This window comes from Manis javanica, chromosome 3 (genome assembly GCF_040802235.1).
Source record: "Manis javanica isolate MJ-LG chromosome 3, MJ_LKY, whole genome shotgun sequence".
In the NCBI taxonomy this organism is placed as follows: Eukaryota; Metazoa; Chordata; class Mammalia; order Pholidota; family Manidae; genus Manis; species Manis javanica.
Window position 1 is genome coordinate 163,956,695 of NC_133158.1, and position 17,355 is coordinate 163,974,049.

The following is a 17,355-nucleotide window of genomic DNA, read 5'->3' on the forward strand; positions in this document are numbered from 1 at the left end:
ATCAATCTTTTTAACCTTCATTCATATTCGTGTATTCTATAGTTCTATACAACTTTATTCCATGTATATGTAACCACAATCATGATACATAACTGTTCCTTTAGTGATGCTGTATTCAAGGGATTCATTTTTACTGTATGTTTAAAAAGCATCATTCCGTGATAAACTGGTCTTTTACCACATATAGTTCAGGAAACACTAAACTAGAATATGCATAAACCAGCCTTATCCTATTTGGGACCCCTGATTTCCTAAATAATTGATAATTGGATTAATTTTTGTCCTGTGGAGTACTAGACAATTCTAAATTGAAGCATATATAGAAAAAGTCTCCAGTTTTTTTAGCTGGAGTTTTACTGCTACCTAATAAAATTTTGTTCTTCACTCCTCAGTCTTTTACTTCTATCATACCCAACAATCCAAGGTACACAAAAGCCAGGATTTCACTTTAAAAACAATGCCTCCAGCCCTAATACCAAAACAAGGCAAAGACCCCACCAAAAAAGAAAACTATAGACCAATATATCTGATGAACACAGATGCAAAAATACTCAACAAAATATTAGCAAACCGAATTCAAAAATACATCAAAAGGATCATACACCATGATCATGTGGGATTCATCCCAGAGATGCAAGGATGGTACAACATTCAAAAATCCATCAACATCATCCACATCAATAAAAAGAAGGACAAAAACCACACGATCATCTCCATAGATGCTGAAAAAGCATTTGACAAAATTCAACATCCATTCATGATAAAAACTCTCAACAAAATGGGCATAGAGGGCAGGTACCTCAACATAATAAAGGCCATATATGATACACCCACAGCTAACATCATACTGAACAGCGAGAGGCTGAAAGCTTTTCCTCTGAGATCAGGAACAAGACAAGGATGCCCACTCTCCCCACTGTTATTCAACATAGTACTGGAGGTCCTAGCCATGGCAATTAGACAAAACAAAGAAATACAAGGAATCCAGATTGGTAAAGAAGAAGTTAAACTGTCACTATTTGCAGATGACATGATACTGTACATAAAAAACCCTAAGGAATCCACTTTAAACTACTAGAACTGATATCTCAATTCAGCAAAGTTGCAGGATACAAAATTAAGACACAGAAATCTGTGGCTTTCCTATACACTAACAACGAACTAATAGAAAGAGAAATCAGGAAGAGAATTCCATTCACAATAGCATCAAAAAGAATAAAATACCTAGGAGTAAACCTAACCAAGGAGGTGAAAGACCTATACTCTGAAAACTATAAGACACTCTTAAGAGAAATTAAAGAGGTCACTAACAAATGGAAACTCATCCCGTGCTCTTGGCTAGGAAGAATTAATATTGTCAAAATGGCCATCCTGCCCAAAGCAATATACAGATTCGATGCAATCCCTATCAAATTACCAACCGCTTTCTTCAACGAACTGGAACAAATAGTTCAAAAATTCATGTGGAAACACCAAAGACTGCAAATAGCTAAAGCAATCCTGAGAAGGAAGAATAAAGTGGTGGGGATATCACTCCCCAACTTCAAGCTCTACTACAAAGCCACAGTAATCAAGACAATTTGGTACTGGCACAAGAACAGAGCCACAGACCAATGGAACAGAATAGAGACTCCAAACATTAACCCAAACATATATGGTCAACTAATATTCGATAAAGGGGCCATGGACATACAATGGGGAAATGACAGTCTCTTCAACAGATGGTGCTGGCAAAACTGGACAGCTACATGTAAGAGAATGAAACTGGATCACTGTCTAACCCCATAAAAAGTAAATTCGATTTGGGGATCAACAGAGGTGAGGCTCAGAACCTCACCCCCCCTGCTTTGAGAGAAATCTTCTGCATCCGTGGATGTCTTGCTGCCCTTGTCTAGCCTGGATTAATACTTAGTCCATAGGCACATACCTGATCATCTACATTTGCCTCTTACAGCACTAAACTATGTTTTCTACCTTTATCTTGCATCTACCTACCACTTCAGCATTTTATTAAAAATAAAAATAATAATAATAATAGGAGAAATGTGGGATCAACATATAAATCAAGTACAAAAATCAAACGAATATTCATATTTGACCTGATTGTTTATAGGTCATAATGCATGATCAAAACAGAAAGTTTCTGTGATGAATGCCCTTGTACTGTTCACCATGTAAGAATTTATTCACTATGTAAGAATTCGTTCACCATGTAAGAACTTGTTCTTTATGCTTCAGAAGATTGGAGACTGACGAGAATTAGGCTTGAGATGGATTAATGATTGTACATTGAGCGTTGCCCCCCTATACTGAATTTTATTGTTGTTAACAACCATTTGATCAATAAATATGAGAGATGCCCTCTCAAAAAAAAAAAGTAAATTCGAAATGGATCAAAGACTTGAATGTAAGTCATAAAACCATAAAACTCTTAGAAAAAAACATAGGCAAAAAACTCTTGAACATAAACATTAGCGACTTCTTCATGAACATATCTCCCCGGGCAAGGAAAACAAAAGCAAAAATGAACAAGTGGAACTATATCAAGCCAAAAAGCTTCTGTACAGCAAAGGACACCATCAATAGAACAAAAAGGTACCCTACAGTATGGGAGAATATATTTGTAAATGACAGATCCAATAAAGGCTTGACATCCAAAATAGATAAAGAGCTCATGCACCTCAACAAACATAAAGCAAATAATCCAATTAAAAAATGGGGAGAGGAGCTGAACAGACAGTTCTCCAAAGAAGAAATTCAGATGGCCAACAGACACATGAAAAGATGTTCCACATTGCTAGTTATCAGAGAAATGCAAATTAAAACCACAATGAGATATCACCTCACACCAGTAAGGATGGCTACCATCCAAAAGACAAACAACAACAAATGTTGGTGCGGTTGTGGAGAAAGGGGAACCCTCCTACACTGCTGGTGGGAATGTAAATTAGTTCAACCATTGTGGAAAGCAGTATGGAGGTTCCTCAAAATGCTCAAAATAGAAATACCATTTGACCCAGGAATTCTACTTCTAGGAATTTACCCTAAGAATGCAGCACTCCAGTTTGAAAAAGACAGATGCACCCCTATGTTTATGGCTGCACTATTTACAATAGCCAAGATATGGAAGCAACCTAAACGTCCATCAGTAGATGAATGGATAAAGAAGATGTGGTACATATACACATGGAATATTACTCAGCCATAAGAAAAAAACAGATCCTACCATTCGCAACAGCATGGATGGAGCTGGAGAGTATTATACTCAGTGAAATAAGCCAGGTGGAGAAAGACAAGTACCAAATGATTTCACTCATATGTGGAGTATAAGAACAAAGGAAAACTTAAGGAACAAAATAGCAGCAGAATCACAGAACCCAAGAATGGACTAATAGTTACCAAAGGGAAAGGGACTGGGGACGATGGGTGGGAAGGGAGGGAGACAAGGGCAGGGAAAAAGAAAGGGGGCATTACAATTAGCATGTATAGTTGTGGCATGGGGAGGGCTGTGCAACACAGAGAAGACAAGTAGTGATTCTACAGCATCTTACTGCGCTGATGGACAGTGACTGTGAAGGGGTATGTGAGGGGGACTTGGTGAAGAGGGAAGCCTAGTAATCATAATCTTCTTCATGTGATTGTAGATTACTGATACCAAAAAAAAAAAAAACAATGCCTCCAGAAGACTGCAAGGTATATGGAGTACCATGACGTAAAAAACAAAGCTTCTAGAAACTTCACAATGTTCATCTAAAAATCTTGTGGATTTTTACCTTCTCAGATTACTGAAAATACACTAGAAACAATTCTTGCCTGAAGCTTTGAGAAATCTTTCAACATATTTAGAGTGCATGTCATTTTAAGACATTTTCTTGTAGCTCTCAGCCCGTACTTTCTACACTCTTGTTTGTAAAAAGTATGATCAGAAACCTGTAAACTACATTTCTCCTTTGACACTAATAGAATGTACGAAAGGTAGACTGAAAGGCTGAAGAGTAAGAGGGAATTTGCTCCTTCCTGTTGGTCACAGTTCTGATGTGTACTGACCAATGTACGCATTTCACCTGGGTGGTGATTCCAACTGCTACCTTTTTTCCACAACCCCAGAACAGCCTGACAGCAGTTCCTCAGAGACATCAGCACCGGCTGGCTGTTGAATACTCCTTCAGAAGTCTCAATACCAGGGTAGAGTACTCCAAGCTTCTAGGTTCTGGAAACCATACCCACCTCCCTTTTTTCTCCTAGCCCTATGGTTGGTAGCTACTTCCTGCCCTTCTATCTAGGTTAACCTCAGTGTCCCCTTTTCATTTTCTCAGTTCTCCAAAATCCCTTTTAAACAATTCCTTACATTAAATTGTTTTCCTGATACAGAGAAAAACAACCTGAAAGCTTCCTTAAAGCTCGTTTCTTAAAATCTTACACAGGAGAAACATAAAATGGAGGTAATTATTCTAACATAATGCCAAGTTAGGTTTCTTGGCATTCTTACCAAGAATTCTTACCAGGCCACTCTAAAAAGCACGAAACTAGGATGGGCCTTGCTTTCCTGAAAACTTAACACTTTTAAAAATTGTACATAAGCAGTCTTGGAAATTAGGCACTCAATATGATTTTTCATTAGTGTTCTGGAGAAAGTATAGGCAAACTTCTGATGAAGGGCCAGAAACTAAACCCTTTAGGTTTTGCAGATCATGTGGTCTCTGCCACAACTACTCAACTCTTGATGTACTTATGTGAAAGCAGCCATAGACAACAAGTAAATAAATGAGCATGGCTTGTGCCAGTAACACTCTATTATATGGACACAGAAATTCCAATTTCAATTCACTTTCACAAGTCACAAAATAGTCTTTCTATTTCTTTTAAGTCATGTGAAAAATCTAAAATAATTTTGAATGCACAGGTTGTACTTTTAAAACATACAAGCAAGTTGGATTTGGCCCACTGGCCAGTTTGCCAATCCCTGTTCTAAATTGTGTCTCTTACAAAATCAAAGTACTATATTCACTGATGGGCTCAAAAAAATTACTTCAGTAAACCCAGGCTTAAAACTGTAGTATAACTAACCTGAAACTTCACTGAGTCAGAGCAATGTTACCTACCTCCTCAAGCTTTCTTTTAATGAAGACAAAAGATAAGAAAATTTATTAACAGGGAAATTTCAAAGTATGATCTAGGTTCAATTTAAGTATTTGCCAATCTTGTATACCTTCTTTCTACCTCTATAGTACCATAAAATAAATGATGGTTTTTAAGTTAACCTTGAATAATGCAAATTTCTGAATCAAAAATATAATTAAGGTCTTGATGTTAGGGTCTTGATGTTAACCTGAGACCAGCTCAGGTTAGAGTAATAGCCCCATTTCTCACACAATGCTTCAAGTAGAAAAAACATCTATTGACATCCAAACAAGCTGCATACAGGCTTCTTATTTCAAACTAACCATGAGTGAAGAGCCTCTCCTGTTAATTCACAACTATTTTAATTCCCTAGTCTTAGCAGTGAGAAATACTGTCTGGCATCTCATGCTCCCACAAATATGTTCATTATTGCTACTTGCAAGTTCTGTCCATTTATTCAAAAACCATTATTCAAGAGTACCCTTGAACTAGGACTACCTCACCTCCTGGACACAGCACAAACTGGTAAGACAAAAGTAACACCAGCAGCAGTGGAGTACCTTATGCCTTTCTCAAGTCACATAAACGCTACCTTTCTCAACAAAAGGCAAATTATGTGTGTATATACCCTTTCTGGATTTCCTTAACATATGGAGTGACAACAAACCACGGTTTGAATTTCATACAGGATTAGAAGTTCCTAGAAGCTCATTTCCAATGAAGATTTCAGGCTATTTAAGGCACTTGCTAAAAGGACAGATCTGGACGATCCACATATCCAGTGTACCTTTTGCTGAGATGATGTTTAGGCCTCTAATCCTCCAACAAACATATCTGCAAAGTCAGAGGAAAGAACCAACCCAAGTAAAGAATCTCCTGCCTCCTCCAAACTGAGCTGTTATAAACACCTCAAGACTAATCCACAAGATCCCTGGAAAAACAAGTTACTCAGAATACAGAAATCTAGTTGATTATAAATGGCAGCTATTCCAAATGTTACTCCTTAGTATCATTAAAAAGCTGGTCTCTAACATATTGGTAAGTGAAGGGACCTTTGCTAAGTTGTGCTGCTGCTGCTCAAGTAGCCAGCAAGCACAGCTTGGACTTCTTTGGGCCTTCTTTTCCTCCCTTATCTATAAGTTGAGAGGCATGAGCTCCCATGCCCTTTAAAAATCACAGCCATGTAAATCAAGATAATGAGTGAGTTAAGGGGCAAAAAAAGTTGGAAGCTACAGGAATGAGGAGTTATTCAGTAAGGTAATAACACCACCTACACAAGGAACTGCTTATGCTGCTCAGCAATTTACAACAGGCAGCAAATACAGAGGCATCTAACTGGAAATGGGCATAGGGACAATCTTCCTTCCGTACCCTACCCTTCAGTGTGGCCTTAGAGCATCCTCTCTCCACCCTTTTACCTCACTCCCATTCTTTCAGACTATGTTTAAGTATACCTCCTCTGGACAGCCCTCCCTAAGTACCCACCCCTCTACGCCACCCATCTGTAGCTCGTGCTTATTTCTGTATCCTCATCAGAAGGTAGGTATTCAACAAACACTAGTCAAAAATATTAAGCATCAAGAGTTTAATCTCAGGTAGTTTATCTAAACATCAAGTTTAAATGATTCAATTATAATGAAAAAAGTTTGAATATAACTTTATAAATGCTTCATACAATTTAAGGCTTATTAGAAAACTGAAAAATAAATTTGCATGCTAGGTACAAAAAGCACCAGCTATTACAGAGAATAATAAAAGCCTCAATTTTTAGAGAATTAAGTTTTCTATTTTTCAGTGTCACAGCTTTATGGTATATCCAAAAACACCTCTTGACTTATCATTGCAACTATTGTTTCCTCATTTTCCTTATATTACCCTAATATTCATGAAGAAAATAATGAGATTATTGATCTGAAGGATCTGACTAGAACGGCAACTAAATAAAGATGAAGAACAGGGACACAGTTTAAATAAGTTATCCATCCTGGAAAATACATAAGTATAAAACAACTAAAAGGCTAGGGAACAAAAACTGGTCTAGCACAAAACATAACAAGGTGTCCTACCAAAGGCCGCACTCACATTCTCTCTCAGACCACCATCATGACATCTCCTACATGTTTTCTTCTAATTTTTTCTCCTAAAAATTTTCTTCAGTTCATAACCACCAGGATTACCAGAAGCAGAATAAGAAGTACTCTGAGCACCAACCACTTTCATCAGCTCTACATGTACCACTCAATTCCCTGACCTCCTGTCCTAACATAGTCTTGGAAGAATGCCTTACAATAAGTGTAATTATTAATGCTGCTAGTCACTATCAGGAAATTAGAATATGTTAGTTATGAAGAATCAGGTCAACTCAAATATTTACTAAGCACATACTACCCTATACCCAGCTGCTAGTTACTGGGATTCCTCTACTTCAAAGATTAAGTCTCTATAACATATTCACCATGGTCCTTGGATTTTCTAGTACATGGGACTACAAGATCTCTTAGGTCCTAATAACAGAACCAAACAAATCTAAATACTGCTAGATAATGGATGAATGCCAAGATAGTCTCCAATGAAATGTTAGCCTTTCTTGATGCTTTGTATTAGTAACCACTCAGATTATCTTAAAGTTAGAGAATTATAAAAATACTCATGCAAACACATCTTTTAAAATATTTAAATGAAAAAACATTAATGATGGAAACAAAAAAACTTAAGCAATGGGTACATTTCACAAAAGCACATAGCTAACAAAGTTTATAACCAGCATATGCACAGCTGGAAAAAATATCCTATCACAGCCAGATTCCAACTCCTGCCCCAATTTTGGATCCTTTGACACTATCATTATCTTCTCTAGTAAAGAAAAAGAGTAATCAAAGAAAGATGGGCATCAAAGTATTTCTTGGTAGTCTCACTGTCTAATGCACTCAAGCAATACCTTAATTGGGGAAACACTAGTTTTATATTCAACTACCACTGTTTCAATGTGTTAATATTCAGCTATTAACATTACTTTCTTATATAAACTGTTAATATGCCAAAAAAACTATTTTTCATAACTGGTTTCATGAATCATTATACAATGATCAGTTTTGTTTTTTTATTTTTTAATGGACATGGTAAACTGAAGCTTAAGGAATATCTTAAGGTCACCTTGGGGAAAACTTCGGGAACACATTTTCACCTATTTCTAACAGGACTGTATCTCAACTAAGTTCAGCTGTTTACTATAATCTTAATTATATTTTCAGCACAGAAGTAGTACAATAAAATGACTAGCTTATTTTTAGAGTTAAAATAGATATCCAATCTAGAATTGATTAATTAATGGAAGAGTTATATTTTTAATCAGGCAATTTTAGAAAGATTTTGTATGTGCTCAAGATCAGAATAAATGGATTTCCACAGAAACAGTTTTCATAACAACCTACATAACTTATGAAAAATGTTAGCTCTACTTAACATTCACACAAAATTCATAAAAATTTTTAACCTGGCATCATCTGCCTACTAAAGTAGATTATGTAATTAACAACTCTTCACCAAGAGGCCAAATACCACACAAAAGACTCAAAATACAAGTTAGTCCATGGGTCTCCCAAGAGTAAATCATGAAGCAAACAATGGTGATTACTATACAGCCCTCCCCAAACACAGGCTCTAACCGCAATTGGCAGAAAGTGGACAGCAGGAAGAGCTACAATCAGAAACCACTTGCTCCAAATTCTTGCAAGCTCAGCAGCGCTCCCAGTAAGCAGACCTCACAGCAGCCTGCCAGCACAATCACACTCCTATCAACACCCACACCATCCCTAAGATAATTTCACTTGTGAACATTAGCATATGACAGAAAAAGCATAAAATAAAAAGCATCTATAGGAATTCAGACCAACTTTAAGCTCCATCTAAACAACCAATGTACTTGCTCAGTTGGAAAAGACACTGAAGTAACCATTAGCTTGATTAAAAAAAAAAAGACTACCAAATTAAACATAAAATATATTATACATGGATACCAAAGCTAAGGGGCTCAAATATATTTTTTAAGTATATGGTAACCAAAAATTACACAAGTCAATTGCCTATCCTTTGAATCCCTGAAAGTAGACTTCCAAATATAAATCCCATTATGAAAAACAACAAACCTATTGAATTTTCAGTTGGCAGGCTTCAAACCTAACCATTTACAGGAGTCTGCACTTAAAATGATTTGAGCTTTCTCTTTAAAATAGCCATGCCACTAATCAAAGTAGGTCAAAAAATAAAAGCTATTTAATCCATTAGTACCAGATAGAACAGAAATAAAGAGGTATGGACAATTAAAAAAAAAGGAAAGGAAAGAAGTATAGGAGTCAGGCTTTAAACAAAATCACAAGACCACCACCATAAATTACCCTGTTGAGACACCTTCCACACAGCACATGTCCTAAACCCTTTCAAACTGCTTACCATGACAACCAGACACCTTAAAGCAACTTAATATAGTACATCCATAGTACAGAATAATGCCTGTTAAAAAAGATAAGACATTTTATGTGTAAATGCAAACATGCAGATAACAGAAAATGTAGAAAGGTGGTGGAATAGTATGCGTAGTAATATGACCCTACTTACATCAAAACAAAAATTTGTTCAAAGGAGGGAAAAGGTCTGGAAAAATATAGACTAAATTGTTAGTAATAGTAACCTCTTGGATGTGAGACTTGGAGGAGCAGGGAAGAGATGTTAAGGATGGATTTTCACTTTTTCTTCTATATACACCTGTATTATGTTGCCCTTTTGCAATAAGCATTTATTGCTTTGGTAATTTGTTTTAAAAAGACATTTTAAGCACAGTACCGATATTTTTGTTCTCAAAAATTACATTTAAGGTTAGTAGAAAGAGACAGTAGTAAAGTACCTCCAAAGCTTGAATTTAAAGCTCTATCCTTAGAGATTAAAGAAGACAACTAAGAAACATGACAATTAAATGTTATGTCTAATCCCACAGGAAAAACAGAAGATATTATTGGGTCAACTGGCAAAATTTAAATATGAAGAGTATATCAGATAACAGGATTGTTGTAAATTGTATAAATGTATAAATTTTAAATTACCTGACTTTGATTATTGTACATTGGTTATCTAAGAGAATACTTAGTCTTAAGACAATAGTATGAAATACTTAAGGGTTAACCATCATAATGTCTGTAAACTACCCTTAAATGGCTCAGCCAAAAACAAACACATGTAATATATATTTTTATTTAGAAAGATAAAGCAACTGTGGCAAAATTTTAATTACTGGTTAATCTAGATGAAAAGTATATGGGAATTCATTATACTGTTCTTGTAACTTCTTTGCAAGCTTGAAATTTTTTCCTAAATAAAAGGCTTTTATCCCCCCTAAAAAGTGGATCTCTCTAAAGAGAAAAAAAGATTCTGAACTTGATTTTCAGTTACTCCAAGTGCAAATGGCACAGTTCCTAATATGAATTGTCTCTCAGGGTCTTACAATAATAGCCCTTAGTACGTTATAAAATACCCTACAGTACTCTGGAAGAATTAATAGAAATGATGAAGCTGGTCAACCTTTGATTCTCTAAACCAGGCTAGTCATCTTTTGCACTACAGCAGGACTGTTCTAGCTTCTCTGCAAAAACTGACAATGTTCATGGAACAAGACTGAATATCAGGGTCAAAAAAAATTATTGTGAGTATCTGTTAAAGAGTAAATAATTCTTTTCAATTTTTTCAAGGGAAATAGATTAAATCAACTAGTCACTACCATGAAAAGTGACAAAAAAGATTTGGGAATACCAAAGTCCCCTTAAGGAAACTAGGAAAGTATGACAGAAACCAGGATAAATAATCTTACATGTATAAAGTATATCTTGGAAGTTTGAACACTTCATAGGAAAGCACAACTTTATCAAGTTACTTGATAGCTTTCTAAAGACATAATGTGTCAACAGAAGAATGGTCAGCCTAAAATCTAGGAAAGGCAAGAGCAAGGAGGGACATGAATACTGAAAACGTATACACTATTCTAAGTACTAAGATACTTTATCAGACTTCTCATACTCACCTGGTAACCGTCCAAGTAATATTTTGGCCTCCCATGTACCTCAGTAGCCTCAACAGGGTACCCCATCCTGTGAAACCATACCTTAATCACTACAAAGGTATTTCTCCCTTGTAAAATTAACAGTATTTTGATTCATGTACTGGCTGCAAATCTACTATACAAATCTACTAAAGGTCCAGGCCATATGTGGAATCAGGGGACCACATTATGATATTTTCTCTCAGTTGGCTTCTTACGGCTCCTCTAGCCCCGCTGTGACTCAACTGAATTATGAGAATTTAACTATCCTCACTGCTTTATATTTTCTTTGAATAAATGCAATATTTTTTCCCAATTACTAAACTTTATTTTGGCCAAATTCACCATTATCATCCTGTCTTGTAAAGCATAACTGATCCTTGAACAACATGGGTTTGAACTGTGCAGGTCCAGTTACATGCAGATGTTTTTCAATAAATATGTTAGAAAATTCTTTGGAGATAATTTGAAAAACTCAGATGAACCATACAGCCTAGAAATACTGAAAAAAATGAAAAAAGTACGTCATGAATGCATAATGTATACATACTAGTCTATTTCATTATTTATTGCATAAAATACATACAAATTATCAAAAAGTTAAAATATCAAAACTCATGCACACAAACAGATTGTACAGGGCACCATTCACAGTAGAGAGAAATGTAAACAAAACATGGAACATACAAAACATGTTACTCAGCTGTTTATGTTATTAGTAAGGCTTCTGGTCAATAGGCTGTTAGCAGTTTGGGGGAGTCAAAATTATATACAGATTTTTTACTGTTCCAGGGGTTGGTGCCCCAACACCCTTGTTGTTCAAGGGTCAACAGTACTGTGCTTTCTAGCTGCATCTTTCCAACCAATACCACTAATAAAAGAGCTAATTTGCCCTAATTTTTAAATCTTCATGAAACCCTTTGCAGAAAGTACTATTGTGATCTCTACTTTATAAGTAAGGACACCAAGGCACAGAGTCTTCATGAAACTTGCCCAGGTTCTAAAGCCATTAAGTAAAAGAAGTGAGATTCTAAACTAGGAGTAATGCTCCACAGCTTAGTAGTCTTTGTATGCCTTGGTCCATTTTGGCAGTCGGATGAAGCCTGCAGATTCCTTCTCAGTTTAATATTTTTAAATGCATAAAAAAACAAGTGACTACAAAGACTACCAATTATACTTGGGACAAAAAACCCAAATGTGTGATATAATAATATACATTCTTAACAATCTAGTGGTGGACCTCAAATGTACTGTAATTTTAATGTAATGATAAATATTAGCATTTTGAGATAGCTACAACAACCATGATATAAAAATATCTGTGATCTGTACTAATATTAAGATCACAGGTATTGTTAATAGTATTGTAGTCTGCTGTTTGTCATTAAAATGCTAACTTCCAGTTAGAGGTTAGTGAAGGGGTAATTTTCCCCCTAAATTTACAGATGATATCCATGTTAAGACCCCCTACACTGATACTGTAACAATCCTCTTAATTCAGTTTAAAAGACCAATCCTGATCCTTCTCTCTTTCTACACTGGATCCCTTGGTGATCTCATCCAGTTTCATGGCTCTGAATACTACCTAAATTGATGACTACAAAATTTACTTCCAGTCCAGTACTTTCCTCTGAACTCCAGACTTGGCTATCAATTAAACCCAAACATCTAATAAGCATCTCAGACTTACCATTTCTAAAATCAAACTCCTAATCTATTCCCCAATCTTGTTCTCTCACAGTCATCTCTTAGTTGATGGTGATTCCATTTTTCTAACTGCTCAGACTAAAAACCTTGGAATCATCGTTGGCTCCTTTCTTACCTGCCTCGTCTGCTCTATTAACAAATTATACTGGTTTGATCTTCAAAATATACCTGGAATCCAAACATTTCTTACCATCTCCTGTTACCACCTTGGTACAAGTCACCAGCATCTCTCTTCTAGGTTACTGGCTTCTTTACAAGTCTCCCTGCTTCTATTGTGCTTCCCCCTGCAAACTGAGCAATTCTGAAGCCGAAAGCCAACCATGTCCTCCTCTGCTGAAAACTCCACGCAGAAAGTCGTTACAGTGGCTTTATAAAGCATGGTAAAATGTGCATACAGTCAGACCAAATTGACTATTACCATTTTTTGTTCATCCTGTTGTAGCCATACTGGGCAGAACTCACTAGGTCTGCCTTAGTGCCTTGGAACTAACTATTCCCTCCACTTGAAATGCTCCCCTACCCCCAGATATTAGCACGGCTAAATCCCTCCTCTTTAAGTCTCTGCCTAAATATCATGCTTAGGAAAGCTCACCCAGTTTGTCTCATTTTTAAATTACAACATCTTCCCCAGAAATTCTGGCTCCCCCTTACACTGCTCCATTTTCCAAAGCACTACCTTTGAACATTCTGTATTACTTATTATACCCCTCATTAGAAGGGTACCCACAAGGGCAAAATTTTGTTTTGTACACCACTCAACCCTATGGCCTATGTTTGGCACAAAACAGACAGGCATATGGTCAAAGAATACCATTTCTATCACTCCAAAGTACTTGCCTGTCTCTCTCAATCAGAGTTCTTTGAAGACTCTTACTGGATCTAATTTGCAGTGTCCTCAACACCTGGCCCTGGCCCTGCCTAATAGGAGACACTTAATGCACAGATACTCACTCAGGTGATTAAAACCATTTTCACCTGAAACACAATCCTATATGCCACAGAAAAGCACCAGGTCTTACAGGTGTGTCTGATTAAAGGAGTGCAAGACAAATACTGAACACCAGTTCCGAATGTTACTTCAGTGAAACTGAATTTTCATCCGTTGCCTCAATTTGTTTGCGTATCTAAGAACCGTTTCAAACTATGTAAAGTTTAAAAAGGGTACTTGGTCATTCCTTCCTCCCACTGTCATGTCACCCTCTTACAAATCTGCCTGATCCTTCCATGCTTGACTTAAAATCCTATTTCATTAGGTTTCCCCGAATGACCTCTGCTAGAAGCACTTAGCATGCACACCCTGTGCCAACTGCTTTTCATACATTATTCTCATTGGATCCTTCCAAAAGCCCTTTAAGGTTGCTACCATTATGATGCTATTTCAAAGATGAGAAAACCCAAACATAGGGACATGAAGTCACTTGTTAGAGGTTCAACTAGTGTTCAAACTCCGGTCTGCCTGACTCTGAAATCCAAGTTCTTTAACCCTACATTATACCACTTTTCTCTCTCTGGTGGTATAAACTAACTAGCTTATGCATACTACCTCATTGAGTTTCCTGTCACTTCACTTTTCTAGACTCCAGTTTCCACATCTAAAAAACAAGTGATATTGTTCAGAATGCCTACCAAGATCCCTTCCAGTTCTTATAGTATTATAACATTTTAAATACTCCATGCAGGTTAATACACACACACACACTTCAAAACTTACTTAGTCACTTTTAGAAATCCAAAGCAGTGAAGACAGAAAAACAGTGAAAATAAGAACTCCCAGACTTTGTGTAAAGCAATAAACATTCTCGATTCTTCCCTACTCATGTTCCTCAAAGATGCCTTTCGAATTCATTTTCTCACACAGTAGGAAACATTGTGCTTTTCCTCAGGAAGTGTAAGGATGCAAACTGGTAAAAGGAACTGAAAGCAGGCACTTAGCCCATTCTGGGCTTAGCACGTTATTTTGTACAGGACAAGTGCTCAATAAGTATTGGATCATGATGTGGAATTTTTTTTTTTAGGTTTTTCAAGTCTCAAACCAAAAACCTATAACCTGAACTTTGTATATGTACTGATGCAGTAAATCAAAATCTAATTAAGGTAATGTTAACCTACAAGCAAGAATCTATGAAAGGATAACGCCATGCTGAGACAACTTACTACTGCAAGAATTGTGTTTCGTTTTATAATGGCAGAAAAATTTTTCTTTTTGTGCAGAGATAACCATCAACAACCCCAACAGAATTCTTCTATGTTGCAACGGAACCTAAGAACTACCAAGTTAGATCCATAAATTTCTAGACCAAGGTGGAAAGATTTGGCAAACAATTCAAAAAAAGAGCCAGGGCAGAGCTAAGGTAAAATGTGTCAGAAGGCAAATCTCTTGGGCTCATTCTGGTTATAAAAGTGACAGTTTCATTTGAAATCCCCATCAATCATTAAGTTTGAAGAGGTCTAGATTTCAGCCAACACGAGCAAAGAGAGCTTAAGGATAGCTTTTTAAAATTAGTCTTGCAAGGGCCAAGGGAAAGAAGTGAATCTGGGTTTTCTGGAGTGGGAAGCTTTCGGAGGTATCAGATACAGTAGTAGAACCAGCCCTCAAAAGATATGTAAAATGTCCTAAGCTGAAAAAAAAAATACTATGGGGCAAAACTGTATTTCGGTTTTCTAGAATACTATCTCTTTAGAGAATCCTCAAATGACTCTTGGTTTTTAAATAAGTCTTCAGGAGTAGAAAGTCATCCATGTGGGGTAAGAGGTTCCTGTTATCAAGAAGTAGAGTGTCCGAAAGTGTGCAAATCCCATCATCTGGTAGAGAATGCATGCCTCTCCGAAGGCTCCGGTGTCACCTCAACACCGGGGCCACACAAACCTCCCCACCATTACAAAACCGAAGTGCCAAAGGTGCAGAATGTGAAGCCGGAAGTAGTACGAGGCCAGGATCACGCTCCTGGAGAAAAAAAGTCAGACCCGAGTGTGCAGCGCGGGCCCCTCTGCGGCCCTGGGCCGAGTAACGCGCGCTAGGCCCTTCCGGTCCGAGCCGCCGTCGCCAGGTGGCCGGGCGACAGGCCCGGCGACGGGCCGGGCTTCCACCCGAGCCCGGGGATTCGCGGCCTACCCTCGTCGGAGCCTTTTCGCTGAGTCCGGCACCGGCAGCCTCTCCGGCTCGGCCCCTGCGCCTGCAGCGCGGCCCACTCAGCTGGAGGAGACCGCCGAGCCTCAGACCGGCCGGGTCGCTGCGGACGCCGCGGAGGCGGCAGCTGAGGCCGTAGCCGCCCTTCCCCCACCGACCCGGCCCAACTGCCGCTGCGACGCCAGCAGCGGCGCCAACGCCGGGCCCAAGTGCCGGCCAGCGGCGGCCCGGGCGAGGCGGCGAGGCGGGCCTGCTTCCCACGCCACCGCGCGACTCCATCGCGGACCCGTTACTCCTCGCGCCGGCCCGTGCCGCCACCCGTCAGGACCCGCCACCCTCGGCTCAGGCTGCGGCGGCCGGCGGCAGTGAGGGGGGCCGCGAAGCTGATACTCACTCGGGGGTCGGGTGCTCGGGGTCGTAGAAGTCCCCCATCTTCAGAGGCGGCTGCGGCGGCAGCTGCTTCATCAGGAGCGGCTGGAGGCGGCGACGCGAGCCCCCTCCCCGCGGCAGGGCGACGCGAGGGAGGGGAGGGGAGAGGAGCAGGCCGCTGGTCCGGCGGCGGCAGGGCGGCCCGCGTCGCTGGCTGGCTGGCTGGCTGGTTGGCTCGCTCGCTCGCTCCCTCCCTCCGGCGCCCGCCCGCCGGCCGCTCTCTCCCCCACACACTCACACCCGGAGCGACGCACACCCCGCCAGCTCCTCAGCCGCACAGGCCCGGCCCCTTAAAGAGACACGCGCGCCCGCCGCCAGTCGGCGCACCCACCGCTGCCGGTCGACCCCGGACAAGGGTGGGCGGGGTTGGGCGCCGCCAGTCGTCTCTGCCCGCCGCTGCCTCCGGCTTCCCGGAACAATAAGCCCCGGGCCCGAGCGAAGTTGGCCCGCCCCGGGCCTCGAGTGGTGGCGCCGCTCCCCCTCCCTCGGGCCCACGGAGGAGGCCGGGAGCTGAGGGGTGACCAGGCCAGCCCGGCGATGATTGCAGGAGACGTCGAAGGTAAGCCCAAGACCACCGGGGCCCCTACCCTTTTGGCCCCATCGCCCTCAAAGAGCTGCGGAGTCATCAGCGGCGCCCAGGGCCCCTCCCCCGGGCCTCCGGGCTCTGAGGTATAGCGGTCGCAGCTCCGGGTGCCTCTCTCCCCCTTGCTTCTTCATCTCGCCCCCTCAGCAAGTACGGAAACTGAGCTAGGCTGGGAGTTCGCCTTAAGGCTGAGCTCCTGGGAAGCCGCCTCCACCCTCCTGCCTCCCCTGAGCCTTCTGCTCCCACCGCCCACCGTGGGGCGGCGGCCCCACCACCCACGTTCTCCACCTGGAGCGGTATTCT

The 17,355-nt window shown here is 39.9% G+C and overlaps 1 protein-coding gene across 4 annotated transcripts in view; it reads right to left on the bottom strand.

Annotated features, from left to right (window-relative positions):
* The window catches only part of SETD2 (SET domain containing 2, histone lysine methyltransferase), a 158,538-nt gene extending 141,515 nt beyond the window's left edge, over nucleotides 1–17,023 (bottom strand). For all 4 annotated transcript variants that reach the window (XR_012129494.1, XR_012129495.1, XM_036991512.2 and 1 more), the window contains exon 1: nucleotides 16,435–17,023. Coding sequence is in view for 2 of the 4 variants with exons in the window: in XM_036991512.2 (XP_036847407.2) it covers nucleotides 16,435–16,505 (71 nt within the window). In the remaining 2 variants the exon portion in view is untranslated. The remainder of the gene's footprint in view (nucleotides 1–16,434) is intronic.
* Between the last annotated feature and the right edge of the window lie 332 nt (nucleotides 17,024–17,355).